Source organism: Zingiber officinale, chromosome 3B, assembly GCF_018446385.1.
Source record: "Zingiber officinale cultivar Zhangliang chromosome 3B, Zo_v1.1, whole genome shotgun sequence".
NCBI lineage: Eukaryota > Viridiplantae > Streptophyta > Magnoliopsida > Zingiberales > Zingiberaceae > Zingiber > Zingiber officinale.
The window spans coordinates 101,303,877-101,319,815 of record NC_055991.1 but is presented as its reverse complement, the minus strand read 5'-3'; the positions used below and the strand labels follow the sequence as shown (position 1 = coordinate 101,319,815).

Sequence of the window (15,939 nt, the reverse complement as noted above, 5' to 3'; positions counted from 1 at the left end):
AAAACAATGCTAACAAAATAAGTTTTACTTAGTTCGGAGCTTTCAACGACTCCTACTTCAAGCCCCGTACTCGTTAAGTGCTTTTGTTAGACAATCCACTATTAGTTCATTAATGTATTATAGGAATTGGTTACAAAAATTGAAAAGAATAAAGTTATCAACACAAAAAGGAAATCTGAAGGACTCTTCATTCTTCGAACTTCAGAGCAACCTTTCAATGTCGTCGAAGCTTTTTCGGTGTCGCATGTAAGAGAGATGATCATAGTAGTTGTTGTTCTTCAGCTCCTGGTTGAAGGCCTTTATATAGGTCCATTCTGGGTGTCTGGAACCCTCCGAGCGCTTGGACCACGTGGCTCGGCTGATCGACGCACTCCACATTAATTTTTGGATGAATCTTTGGGTCCGAATGCTTAGATCGACTCTAGGTGCCCGGACCACCTGAGTGCCCGCGACACTCACCTGGGCGTGACTGCTCCAAGCACCCTGATCCTTTCCGGGCACCCAGACTTCTTCTCTTCAGCAGTTTCCTCCCTACAAAAAAAGGTTAGTCTAGACAATAGAAAAAATATTTACCCTACAAAACAAAGTTAGCATAATATAATAAAATATGAGTAGTAATTAGATCCGATCTCCCCTAGATCAGGATCTAGTAAAGGTCTCAGCTTAGGTTTCCCAAATGAAGCTAAGCTGAACCAACGCCTACAGTTCCCTCAACGGGGAACACATCTTCACTGGTTCTCTCCTCTAGTTTCTTACCTTCACTTACTAAATGCAGTTGCTTGACTTGCCTTTGACCCACCAGGTATTCTCGCCAGTTGTCAAGTTGTAGACTCAACTGGACTTCGGCCGATTATCAATTCCCGCGGATCCAACTGGACTTCTCGCTAGATTTGAGCCCTGCGGACCTATCTGGTCTTCACACTAGCTATCGGGTCCCGCAAACTTAGTTGGATTTTAGCCTGGTGTCAGGTCCTTCAGACCAATTAACTCCTGTACACTTGGTAGAAAGGTTAGATAAACATCACATCTAACTTTAACTTATTTATCATACATCAAAACTAGATTATTAATACAACATGCACGAACACTCATTTTTGTAGTGTCCATTTTTATTGCACTCATAGCATGTTACCTCATATTTTAGTGTGTTTAAGGTGTTCTATACTTTCTTTAGATTTTTCTTGGTGAACTCGTTTTTAGTAAACATCTTGCGTACTATGTTTACCATTTCCTCTTTATTGTTTGAATCTGAGTCTGACTCTCTCTCAGATTCTTATTTTAGTATGGACTTGGACTTAACCTCGTTGCTTTTGTTTTGACTTGCATACAAAGCTTTACCCTTCTCGGTCTGACTAGAGTTAGTCTACTCATATAATTCTAACTCGCAAAACAAATCATCTAATTTAATAATGGAAAGATCATTCAAAACTTTATAAGCATCTACTATAAATGCCCATATTGCATTTTGAGGGAAAGAGTTTAGAGCGTACCTTATTACATTTCGATTTTTGAGTTGGTGGCAAATGAGGTAACCCATTGATGATGTCTTTGATTCTTGCGTATAGTTGAGTCGCGGTTTCTCCATGCAATATTTTAATATGGAATAACTGATTTAAAAGTAGATCCCATTTAGTTACCTTTGAGTCGTCAATTCTTTTGTACAATTTGACTAGCTGGTCTCACAATTCTTTGGAGTTGTTGAATGGACCAACTCGGTTAAGATCCTCCTTGGTTAGGTTGCATTGGAGTGTGTTCATCGCCTTGTAGTTGACTTGAGCCTTCCTTTTCATTTCAGGATTCCACTTTTCGAGGTCTACTAGTTCTCTGTGTTCGGTTGGTGGTGAATATTCCTTTATCATTGTGAACCACATATCGATGTCAAATTTGAGGAAGCACCCCATCCTCCGTTTCCAGTAACTGAAGTCTTCTCCGTTGAATAGTGGAGGATGAACCATGTTATATCCTTCTTGGTGAGACATCGACATTCTTGCAATAAGAGATAAACTGAAAATTAATATTTCTAATACTTTATCTTGGGATTAGTAGTGTGAGATAGAAGAAATAATACTATATAAAAAGAAAAGAAAACTATTTTGAAAAATATAAAAGATTTTAAAAGGCTCGAAAAAACGTTAAGCTATTTCAGAGCAAACATCACTCTGATATCAATTGTTGGATCATAGTATATGAGAGGGGGGGAGGGGGTGAATCTCGTTCGATTAATATATTTTCAAAGTTAATAAAAATAAAGTAGAGTTTGTAGAAGGATAAAAAAGAGGCACATTTTCTTTTTACTTGGTTCGTAGTCCCGTGACCACTACTCAAAGGTCCACGATCCTTGATAGTTTTTGTTGGGTAATTCACTAATAATTGAAGCGTATAGAATAAGAAGGATAATAATTAGAATGCTATCTCTGTACAAATAAAATGCAAGCTATATAAAAAGTATACCGACAAAGGAAGAATAGAAATGAAGCTTTTGTTGTCGATGAGCCTTCCGCGTCGTAGTAGTAGGAGCTTGTACAAAACTTGCATGAGCACAGTAGAAGATTGAATGATAGAATCAATGTTGTTTCAGCTCGAGTCCCAAGGTCTTTATATAGGTACTGTTTGGTCGACTAAACCTTTCGGTCGATTGAACCAAGCATTCATCTACTGAACCTCAGCACCTTTCCTTCTTTGCTCAGATTTGATCCGTCTGATCCCGTAAATCATGCGGTTCGATCAACTGATCATAATGATCCATCAACTGAACCTAAATTTGCCTTTTCTATGTTGATTTAATCTGATCATTGTTGTTACTAAAATTGGATTAGTCAACTAATATAGGGTTTCTGTTGATTGATAACACTGTGTTTCCAAGTTTAGAGAACTTGCTTGTGTTTGTGCCACCCTAGTCGGATCGGTAGATTGAATCGCCTGTTTAGTTGACCAAACCCTCGATCAACTTAAACTTTATTCAATTTACAAAATAAAGTTAGCACAATAATAATATAATAATAGTCATGTAAAATAGAGTTAGATAGATATAAATATGCATGAGTAGTATGTCAGTTAAGATTATCTTGATTTCAACTTAGAAATATCTTGAATATAAATATGCATGACCTCACTACACTCTCTCCAAGAGCTTATCTCAACTCACTTGCCAAATATCGATTTTCTAGACCTACTTGAACTTTAACTACTCAGCATCGGATCAACCTACCAGGACTTCCACTTGATTTGATATCGGATCCTACTGACCTATTGAATCTACCTGTCAGATGTCTGGTCCATTTGAACTTCTTGCCTCATTTCTACAATCTGCTGAAACTTTCTTTACCTAGTATCAGGTCCAACAAAATTACTAGGACTTTCCAAGTTGAGCATCCTGCACACTTGATTAATTTATCAGATAACAAGTATACTTAACTTGAATTTTTGACAATATTAAAACATAGGTTTGATTATAGTACTTCCTGCACCAATTGATGTAATAAGATAATTGTTAATATAAAAGATGATAAATTGTTTTCATTGAAAACTTTAAGTATATAATATCAATTTTTTTGTAAAAGAATAGAATGATTAATATAATGCTTTCCATGAGATACAAACAAAATGGCTATAATGAAAGAGGACATTGGGTATACTTTGTGATCGATAAAATGATACTCCTAAAGTTTAAAGAAAATTTTTTCTACAATGACAGTTAGACATACTTTATTATATAAAATTAGATGTCGAATTATAAATTGAGTATATGAAATAGAAGATAAGAGCCACAGAGATAGAGATGGAAAGTATTAATGTACGTGTGAAGATATAAGAGGATGATGCACATAATAAAAAAATTGATAAATGTATACAAAAATCCAAATAATGTTTTAGATGGAAGAAGAGATAAATAAAAAAAACTTAATTAATAATGATAAAATAAGATAAATATGGTGTAGGAATCATAAGCTTATTATTATTATTATTATTATTATTATTATTATTATAATTTTTTTTTTGAATCACCACGATATTTATAAAATGGTGCCAAGCTTGGTCCACCCATTTGATATCAAAATTAATGGAAATTAAATGTGATAAATTTGATATTATTTTGTCAATGTATTGATAAATTTTTTTTAAAGAAATGAAAAACTTTATATAGACTTATAATTCGGTGATGAATCTTATAAATAAATAAATTGTACGTTGATTTGGGATTCGAAGTATGGCTACACCAAGAATGTGGATCAATAGATTCTTATAACAAGATACTCGTATGGGATCCGACCGACGCAAACGCCTTCTCTTCCCCCCTTCCCATTTTTGCTTCGCCTCGATCTCCCCCCTCATCGCCGACCTAAAAAAGTTCGATTTTTGCATGGTCGCGCGCATCCGATCCGAGAGCAATCAACCTTGATGCCCGGAATCGATTCGCCTGAGGTGGAGGCGAGGGGCAGTTTATGGGCGAAAAATCCGATCTTTAGGGGTTGTCCGCCCCTTCAGCTCGGATCTGATCTTGCGGAAGATGGGTTGCTTCCCGTGCTTCGAATCACAGCGGGGATTGGCGTTGAATCCGAGGCGTCCAAAGAATGATGTGCGCGCGGAGCACCTGCACCCAATGGTGCCTCCGCACATTGATCGAGTGTCTTCGTGTTCGTCACTCATTTATTTTCCTCTTTTTTATTTCAAGCATTAGTGTTTTGGTGGATCTGCTCCAAGGATTAGAGACGCCGATGCCTATTGAATGATAAAGAAAGGCGTTTTTTTTTTTTGTTTTGTTTTGTTTTGCGGAAATTAGTTGATGTCGACTACCCTTGTTTGGCATGATTCATACTTCAGAACTAGTGAAAATTGGTGCTCAGGGAAACAATTCACCAACTGTTTCACTTTGACTTCAGAATTCTTGCTTACTTGGGCTTATATATGCTCAATATTGATAATTAATCTTCCATTTTTATATACAATTTGTGCCATGGTACCGTATCCTTTTCCTACGACCTCAATTTGATTCTTCTTCTGTATGTTATGTTGATACAGTAGCCAACAGTGGGAACGCTGGAAGCAATTCAGGTACAAAGAAGGAGGTGCAAAGTGTAAAGGATCTGTCTGGTGTGACCATTTCAGCTCAGACATTTACCTATCGGGAACTTGCAGCTGCTACTAAAAATTTTAGAGACGAGTGCTTCCTAGGTGAAGGTGGGTTTGGCTGTGTCTATAAAGGGCAGCTTGAGAGCACTGGCCAGGTCAGTTTGTAGAATTGCTGTATAATCTCCATCTATTTGCACCAAAACTATTAGTCTCTCTGTTTCTCACTATATTTATCTGTGTGTGTGCCCACATTCTTGCATTTCATTTTAGGTGTTTATCTGTGTGTGTGTGTGTGTGTGCCCGCATTCTTTTTCTTGCTTCTCAAAAGTTGAATTTGCATTTCAGTTTAGGTGTTTATCTGTGTGTATATGCATGTGCATTCTGGTCTCTTTCTTTTCAAAGATTGAATTTGTTTATAATCGAGCGCATTTGAGCCTTATGTGTCTAACTCTGTTGGCAGATTGTGGCTGTGAAACAATTAAACAGAAATGGACTTCAGGGAAATAGAGAATTTCTTGTGGAGGTATTGATGCTCAGTCTATTGCATCACCAAAATCTTGTAAATCTTATAGGCTATTGTGCTGATGGAGAGCAAAGGCTCCTTGTCTACGAGTTTATGCCATTGGGATCATTGGAAGATCATTTGCATGGTTTGGTTTCTTTATCATTATTTATCCACTTCGACTATATCAATACCTCGAGAATGTGTAGTTTTCATTTCTTCCATTTTTAATTCTGTATCCGATTCATTTATGTATATATAGATAGAGAAAACAGATGGAAAATAGTGTCAACCATAAGGGCTTCTAATTTTCGACTTTTGACTATTTTCTTTGATCTTTTGTCTTTTGGTCTGTTCCTCTGGAAGGTATGAATGTTGGAACTTGTCTGTAGTTTGAGATTTGAAAACATTAAGGTTTTAAGCTCCTTTAACTTAGTTATTTGGCCTTTGATCTTGTGCCATGAATGGAATGACGATTCTCAACAATCCAATTAAAGTCATAAGCTGCTGGCTATTAGGCACATTTCCTTTCTTTTTCATCATGTAATGTTTAAATTGCCTGTGTAATTGCTGTATACTTTATAAATGTTTGGTCATGTGCAACAAGTGGAATGGAGATTCTTTACAATCCAATTCAAGTCACAAGCGGCTGGCATTTTAGATGTACTTTAATTCTCTTCCATTAAGTCAAGTCTAAATCGCCTATGTAATTACTTGTATAATTTTAAAACATTACATAAGTTCCATGAGAGCAAAAGTGGGAACTTTGTTAAGGAGAGATTAAAATTACTCGGGGCTTGGATTTTTATTGTTGTATATATTTTTCTTCTAGTTTCCCGTATGAAGGATGCCTAGGTGTTCCCCTCCTTTTGATAATGTAAATCCAATTTTATTTAAAGCCACGATCAATTTCTTATCCTTCCAATTCAGGATCCATCTTATGATGGATATAGGTGATTTCTTGTCCATAGATCCTGAGTTCATTTTGGTTTTTATTTTTCATCAAACTAAGTTCCAACTTATAGAGCTCATGTACCTTTTAGTTGAACTGAAAATAATCTGGACATGTTTATTGGTTTGAATTTTTACTTGTGTACTGTTACACTTTTCCTGTTTCTTCTCTCTGTAGGTTCTAGTTAAAGTATACCCCCTAGGTTATCTTTTTGTGATAGTGAATTCTCTTCTTTGTGGCTGTTGTATTGAGGATATATTCTTGGTTGAATTATGCAGTCGCTTAAAATAAGTTTATTGGAATCTAGTTTGTAGTTAATCTCATTTGATAGCATCCTTTATTTTCTTTTCCTACCACTGTAATCTTTGTCAATTTATCACCGGGGTTTCTCTTGCCTATACTGCTTATTTCAGCTTGTTTAATTTGACCACTCTTATTTTTGTTGTATATAATTTTGCTAACTCCAAACCCTCCCACCCCCACGGCCCCACCCCCCTCATTCTCCTCCGCTAATTATTTGTTTACATTCTACACATTCTACTTGAGATTAAGTGGTAGCAGTAATTGCATGAGATATACAAGCACACGTATGTAGGCATCATCACTAAATCCTGTTTGATTCTTGAAGAATAACACGCATGCTAACTGCTGATTTTTTTATTTCTCTAGATTAAACCTTTCATAAGAGATGTGTGCAAACATTGTCTTTTAATTATCTTTAGTAATTATCCAATTTTTTCTATACATGTAAAGCAACTTAATGCTTAGTGCACCGAATATTTTAGTGGCTTATCTGTCAAAACTTGTTTGACTTGCAAATGATTTTATGATGAGTTAGTGTTCAGAGTTCAGACTGTATTTCTTTAAAATCTTATAATGTGGAGCTTTGTTAACAATTTACTCAAGAACAAAGATCAATTAAATTGCTTTCATTGCCGCCATCATTCTCTCATTATTGCTAAATAGTACTTTCTCTCACTTCAAATTTAATAAGAATTGTTGACAAACATCAAAAAGATTTTCTTCCATGAATGATAATAGATTACTCCAATTTTAGGATAAGTAGAACCAAAACTTAATATTTGAATTCAGCTTCAAGAAACAAATCAATAGAATAATTAACATGCATGGGCATGAAATTTCTAATAATGAGAGTTTTAGTATATCTTGGATCCATTATTCGATAAGGGAAAATTAAAGAAGATATTTAATAGGACAAAGAATGAGCGGTCGAAATAAGAACAACATTTGGAGTTGTATGTGATACATTATGTCCCTTTTGGTGAAAAGTGTTGGGTTATGAGAAAGGATAAAATAAAAAAAATATAATTTTGGAGAGTAAGCAGTTATAGCCCTAAATGACATTATTGCCCATATCCTTTTTTTGTGAATAATTGGGGGTTAAATAATTAATCAAGCACAATCTTTATGATTAAAATTTTATAAATTATGAAAAATGGAATAAATCATATTAGTAACTATGATATGAATATTAATGACAATTAAATACAACAACTACGTGAACAATAATAATAGTGTTAAGAAGATTAATCTGATATTTTATTTTTTTAATTAATCATAATATTATTTTAATATTAAATAAATAAAATATTTAATTAGTGTTATAATTATTTTAATAGATTAATTTTATATATTAATTTCATTACCAATATTTGGACCATGACTAAATAATGTCAAACAATAAAAAGGTAGCCCGGTATATGAAGCTTTCATCAGTGCAGGATCCGGGAAAGGGTCAAAATACATTGAGTCTATTATATGCAACCTTACATTGTATTTTGCAAGAACCTATTTCCGCAACACGAACCCATAGTTATTTGAGGCGTGAGGCGCCTAAAAGCGCATAGAAGTAAGATACTTCGGATATAAATTTTTACAATTCAAACATATATAGGAAACTAACAAAATTTAAATATTTTACAAACTATTAAACATTAATGTAAATATAAAATTCACTAACATTCAAATATTAAAATAATCTATCTTCATAATCAAAATCAAACTTCAAATTAAAGAAAAATCAAAATCAGTGGAATGAAAATTCTAAACTAATTTACAATTTGAAACAAAACCGATAAGAAAACTTATGAACTTAAATCTGTTAAGAAAAAAACATAACGAAACAAAAGGAGAAAAGCAAGAAAGTGTAGCCAAATCTAGAAGATTGATGTTGATGTTGTAGGCGAGAAGAGTTCACATTTGAGAAGGGAGGGGAGGGGAGGGGAGGGGAGGTTGATGCTAATTTTTTTAGGAGAGAGAAAGAGTCATGTAAGAGAAAATTAGTTAAATAAGTTTGCAAGGGACTGCCCTTTTTTTTAAGTGCACCGGGCTGCCCTTTTTTTTAAGTTTGCAAGGGACCAAGCGAGGATGATGTTCATTTTCTAAGGGAGAGGAAGAGTCAAGCAAATGGCGCGCCTAGTTGCGCGTTGCACAGCCAGACGTGCGCTTTTCACAACTATGTTCGAACACGTATCTTCAAGGCACATGGCAACAACTTTACCTCAAGCTGTTTCTAATTAACAATGTCAAACAATAATTAATCAAAAATGTTATTATGGTAATTGTTAATAAGACTAAACTAATAATTTAATTATATTTGTTGTTGTTATTATTTTAATATTAATTAACTAAATTTTTTATAATAAATAATATAAAATTAGTAATGATTAGTGTTGTTAATAAAATAATTTATTGCATGATTAAGTCTTTTACCTATTTATAATAATAATAATATTTTGTCACCTATAAGTGTTTATAGTTAATATAGAATGGGTATTAGTTTTTTTATTTATTATGATTTTTTTTTTTATTACCTAATGTAATCAAGGTTTAAAGTCTAGATTTGTGCAATTGCAGTCGTTGATCAAGACGGCATTGTTTCAAAGCATCCCAAAACACTGACGCATGGTGTTGATGATGAAATAGAGGGAGAGGGTGGAAGGAGATAAAAAAGATAGCTACATATGTAGGGGCAAGCTATAAAGTATGGTTCCATGTTGGAGTTTTTGGGGTTTAGCTGGAATGGTATTGATTCGGCACCGTGTTGTGTTGATAGTTGACACACTTTTTTATTCAACGAAGTATTCTAAGATGAATTTAGATAGGTTTAATTCCTTTAATACTCTTTCGCTCACTTAGTTTATTTACTTATAAACATATAACAATTTAATATTATTTCATGATTTTCTACTTTTAATGAAACTCTTAACTTAGGGCATGCTTGGTAGAGTGGAATGGGGTGGGAATGGAATAGGCATTCCCAACCCCATTCCAATTCTAATGCTTAGTGCTTCCATAAAAATGGGAATCCCCACTTATATGGAATGCCAATTCCTAATTTAATGGGAATAGTGATTCCCTTGGAGATATGAAGGAATCACCATTCCATTCCATCCTCTATCTTCCTTTTTTTTATATTTCCCAAAATTATCCCCAATATTCTTTTTTAACATGATAAAAATAATAGTTTGTCATTTGGGTGATGATTAGAAATATTGTCTGCCATATTTGGAATAAAAATAATAGTTGGTTAATATTGTCTGGCATATTTGGGTGATGATTAGAAATATTTTAAATTTATGTTTTTTTTTGGAAGTCAACACTATATTATGTTGGTTAGTTGATATGAGTTTGAATTGCTTTGATTATTATCGAGTTGAATGCTCATTTAAACACATTTTGAGAATATATTTTGTCGTTTATTATTAAAAAAATTAATAAACTTAGAATAAAGTAAATAAATTTCTTGTGTAATTGTTATTTTTATTTGTTTTTATTTAAAGGGTAATTTTGTCAACACAAATAATATCATTGCATTCCTATTATTTATTTTGGAGTTACCAATCATAAGATAGAATCAAATGAGTAATAAGCATTACATTCCCAACCCGATACCAAGCATTGGAATGGAATATCTATTTCATTCCATTCTCACATTCATTCCATTCCACAGATGATTCCTTTCTTACCATATTCCATTCATGTCTATCAAGCGTGCCCTTAGTTACTTATAAAAATATAGTTATTGGAATTAGATAATCAATTGAATTTGAATTTTGGAGAAACAAGTTACAAAAAATAACATTACTTAACTTCATCTTGACACATATAATGACATACCAATATGTGCTGTGATGGCACAATATGCTACTCATCAACATAGGAAACACATGAGAGACTACCCATCTCAGTGTTCCTACAAATTGGCAGAATAATCTGTTTCAACTGTGGCGCCTAACAAGCTACAAGATTCCAAAAGATGAAGATAATAATAATCGCTTCAACTAAAGGTATCAGCTACAATATGACAATTCTTCAGGGCTGTTATAAATTTTATTTAAATAAAGAATATAACATAAGATACTTAGAAAGAAAGATGAACAAAGGTATTGAAGTCGGGAAGGAGGGGAAAACTTAAAACATGGAGTTTGTTGGCTTCACAATAATATGGAATCAAAAAGGTATTCCAGAGAGCTAAGTATTAAAGGAATCTGTTTTTTTAGAGGATTATAGTTACAAATCTCAATAGATATCTTGCTAGTTTTTGGTTTCTATAACTGATTATGTTGTTTGATATCTTTGCCTTGATCTTTAACATGGGTGCGGATCTAGGTGTCCAACAGTTGTTTCTAAAAGTTGTTATTCAATTGATAGTGTGGATGCCATTATCAGAGTGTTAGGTGTCTGCCATAAAGGGGTTTGGATGGAGAGTCTGAATTACTCAGATGTTATGGACCTCAAACCAATTTTTTTTTTATTGTAGTATAGTCCTTTATATTTCTTGTCATGGCTTTGATCAATTTTACTATCATGCTAGAAAATGACAATCCAACTGAAATTATTTGGACAAGAAAGATGCAACTTAAAGTATTCTGAATGAAATGATTATTGATCTTATAGAAGTTCTATGATGCAAGGGTTCCCATAAGGTTGAAAGCTTTGATCTCAAGAGTTAAGACCTACTGTTTCTGTTTTTGAGAGGAGCAGTGAATTTTTCTCCATGTTTGATTAACATCACATTATTATTTGTATAATCCATGAATTTCAACAGTTTTTTGTTCACAGCCATCATTTTTTGATGGAGATATTCTGAGTATTCTCAAAGGTAATTGCTAATGTGAAAATTTAAGGTCATTTGAAACATGAAGATTTGCTGTGGGCATCTTGGCTGAAATTTGATAAGATGATATTGACTTATTCAAAAATAACTTAGATTCTACAGTTATGTAATAATAATTTGGAATTCATGGGAAAACCAAAGAAAGTTTATTTAATACAAGTAAAAGAAAAGAGAAAGATATGCCTGTAGCTAAAACTGAATAACTTGAAAGTTCAGTAAGCATACTCCAAATAGTTTTGATGTAGCTTTCGTCATGTGTTTTTTGGTACTGTTTGCATGAATTGAATCTTCTCATGACTTGCATTTAAAGGAAACCTGCTTTGGGACTTCCCATTTTGATTTTTTACCTTGAAATTTCTGTTCCTAGATTCTGAATAGGATTCTTATTAACAAATAACCAAATATTAACTCATCAATATTTGAAAGATCCCGCAAGTTCCAACAATTACTCCCTGAATACCAAATCAAGTCTCCCAATTCCTACTTTGTATCTTAGGAAGTAAGTCTTAGGGGTCCTGCAGTTACTCTCTATTTGCCTTTTTTGATAGAATGGTAAAGCTGATTACAAATTGGTTCTGTTTTACTACTCTTCGTTCTATTGATCTCCTTAATGTACTTCAATACCTTTAGAGTGCGTTTGGTTCAAGTTATCATGTATGACCTTGGTTATGTGATTACCAGGTAATCACATAACTAACCAAGATTATGAGAAATAAAACATAACTAAATATTATTTGGTTCAACCTAAGCAATGCAACAAAAACTTGTTTATTTGAAGGTTTTAATAAATAACCTAGTTTAATATTTTACTGTATTACCTTCAGTTACAAAATCAACCATATATATTACTTTTTCCATTTTTTTTACGTTTTATTTTTATTTTTATTTTTTTTTTACTTTTTTACGCTTTTTATGTGTTTTTTTACTTTTCTTTTATTTTTTTAATTTTTTACGGTTTTTAATTTTTTATGTTTTTTTTTTAAGTTTTTTATTTTTTTTATGTTTTTTATGTTTTTTTTTACTTTTTTTTGTTTTTTATTTTTTATTTTTTTACGTTTATTTTTATTGTTTTTATGTATTTTCCCTTTTTTTAAGTTTTTATTTTATTTTTTTATGTTTTTTATGTTTTTCTCTTATCGGAGGGTATTTTTGGTAAAAAAAATTCGTTAACTCCGGAATCAAGAAAAACCTCAGTTTTCTAAGGTTTTCCGATTCTGAGTTGCATGCTCCTTTTGCTGATGCGTCGGACATGGAATAATATTCGGGAATCATCGATTACCTAAACCAAATAGGATTTTCGTTGATAGCCTTGGATGGATAACCAAGGTTATCAAGGATAACCCCCAACCAAACGCACCTTTATGGTTTCTATTCTTCCTTGGGAGGAGCATCCCAAGTATCATATCCACACTCCCATTCTTGTCCTTTGACAACTGAAGTGACTAGAACATTAAATCATGATACATCTTTTAATTGAACAAATTTACTAACTTAACAATGCTCTTGAATGATTACAGATCTGCCACATGACAAGGAGTCACTGGACTGGAACACAAGGATGAAAATTGCTGCAGGTGCAGCCAAGGGGTTGGAGTATCTGCATGATAAAGCTATCCCACCAGTCATTTACAGGGACTTCAAATCTTCCAATATTTTATTGGGCGAGGGATATCACCCAAAGCTGTCAGATTTTGGCCTTGCTAAGCTTGGTCCAACTGGAGATAAATCTCATGTATCGACAAGGGTGATGGGCACCTATGGCTACTGTGCCCCAGAGTATGCTATGACTGGACAGCTGACAGTTAAATCTGATGTATACAGTTTTGGAGTTGTATTGCTGGAGCTGATAACTGGGCGAAAAGCAATTGATAACACAAAACCACACGGCGAAGAAAACCTGATTGCATGGGTATGCTTCATGATATTCTTAATTTGTGGCAGTATTCTGCTTTTAATGTCCTGGAAATTATTTGCATGTTTTTTCACATATTTGTCAAGTTTGATCTATAAATTTATAATGTAATGTTATAGAACTGACTTATGCTTTGCAATTGTGCTTAGATATGCAATGCATACAGGTTATTTTTGTGGAAAGCAATGAATGCATGGGCAGACATCATTTTTCACCATAGCAATGAAAAAACCATGCTGGAGCATCTTTGGGTTATGAGATGGTTTTAATTCACTTATTGCAATATTTGAATTTCTTTCTAAGTTTAATCTCTAATTTACATTGCTCAACATGAAAACTGGATTCTAGTGATGCAAAATAAAATAAGCCACTGCAATAAACCAGCTGAAAAAAATAAATCAGTAGATTTGCCTAACATATACTTTTACTTTTTTAATTACTTTTACCATTTCCAGTGAATGTAATTTATTTTGTCCGTGTCTAAAATCTAAATATTGTTACATTCAGTCAATAATATTCTTTTTCTTGTTCTCATACTTGCTTCTCTTTCTGATCGAAAGACATCAACTAAAGCACGCGACTTGTACTTCTCACCTAGCCACCAGTTCACTTTGTTGAATATTTTGGGATATAACTGGGGCTTTAGTTCATCTTGCAAATCTGCAGATCAATTCTAACATTATGGAATGATTGCAGTGTGATCATGTTCATCTTCCTATTTAGTCTTTTCTTTATCTGGGGTGGTATACTTTTTGGATAGATGAATAATTGTTAAAACTACGTGGATGATAAACTGGCTACTAAAATTTAAACAGACCGCTTTTAGTTTTTGCATTCCTTGCTGTTTCAATTTTTTTAGATATATCACCTGACATTGCATATTCACCAGGCACAACCCATGTTCAATGATCGAAGGAAACTCCCACGACTTGCTGACCCTAGATTGCAAGGCCGATTCCCGATGCGTGGGCTCTACCAAGCACTTGCTGTAGCATCAATGTGCATCCAAGAACAAGCTGCCAGTCGTCCTCTTATAGCAGATGTTGTCACTGCTTTGTCCTACTTGGCAAACCAAGCTTACGATCTCAATGCTTCACCTACCTCTAGTAGTAGATCTGGGGGTGACCAAAGTGAAAGAAAAGTTCGTTCAGGTGGAAGAATGATAGTCAGAAATGAGGAAGGGGGAGGTTCTGGTCAAAAAATGGAACCTGAAGGATCAGAAAGGCAGGACTCCCCCAGAGAAGTAGTTGGGCTCTTGAAAAAGGATTTTGATCGAGAGAGAGCTGTAGCAGAGGCAAAAATGTGGGGCGAGAATTGGCGGGAGAAGATGCGAGCAAACTCACATGATACATCAAATGCAAATAGCTGAAGAGGACACTTCTCTTCCCTTTTTATTTTTCTGCACTAGGGAAGTGGGGAGTATAGCAATTGCTCGTTCCCAAGTTCATGTATCTTTCTTACTGAAGCGAGTAGTTCATCTAATTCCAGCCAGACAAGGATTGGACTTGCAACGCGATTAAGGGAAGCAACTGGACATTTATGTTGTTTAAGTCCAAGAATTTTTGTAAGGGGGAGCATATATATTTTGCCTTTCGTCTACTTTGTGATGGCTGGACGTTGTAAACTATAAAAGCTTCCTGCACTGTTGTTGAATTGTAGACAAAATGTATCTGAATCCAAAGATTCAAACTATCTACAACATCTTTAAACAGATTGAATGCTTTTCCGGTTGTAACATGTATGTCTCTGAAAGAAATGTGCGTCATTTTTTTTCTGCTAAAAGAACTGGAGTAGTATTTGGTGGAGATGTATATTTTAGTAATTAAGTATATATTGAGAATTTGTTCTTAGTGGATCAAATGGTTTACTTTCCATCTCTGGATCTTGTGGCATTCATTCTGTTAGATCATAGTTTAATCAGAGGATATTTTTATTAATTACAAGGTTTAGTGATTGACTAGTGACTAAGTTGAAATTAATTTATTAGAGTTTAATTTTAACTCCAATTAGGTCATTTGGGGGCTCGAATAAGAAGTCTAATACATTATAATTATATAAAGAAAACAGAAGCTCTCGTCAATGTATGTAGGTATCAGATAAGAGGATTTGATTACGGCAATTTATCAAAAGACGTACTAGGTTTCATGTATTTATCAAAAGGTATATCACCGTTTTGTATTTATCAAAAGGCGTAGTTTACCAAAATCTATTCTCAGATTACCTCTCTGGCTAACCTGGCAACCGCCTTTTTCAAACACATTTTTCCAAGTATCCAAGCCGAAAATAGAATTGAAAAATAATTTGTGGTTCGGATGCACGTCTTGTCACCCTCTCTCTCCCTCCATCCCTCTGCGTGGTGTTAT

The 15,939-nt window shown here is 33.9% G+C and overlaps 1 protein-coding gene across 1 annotated transcript; it reads left to right on the top strand.

Annotated features, from left to right (window-relative positions):
* Window positions 1–4,222: 4,222 nt before the first annotated feature.
* Window positions 4,223–15,313, top strand: LOC121967180 (serine/threonine-protein kinase PBS1-like). Its single transcript, XM_042517247.1, has 5 exons — window positions 4,223–4,634; window positions 5,020–5,225; window positions 5,531–5,720; window positions 13,182–13,573; window positions 14,466–15,313. Exons 1-5 carry the CDS (start codon window positions 4,508–4,510, stop codon window positions 14,943–14,945), a joined length of 1,395 nt encoding a protein of 464 aa, XP_042373181.1. The 5' UTR covers window positions 4,223–4,507; the 3' UTR covers window positions 14,946–15,313.
* Window positions 15,314–15,939: the final 626 nt, after the last annotated feature.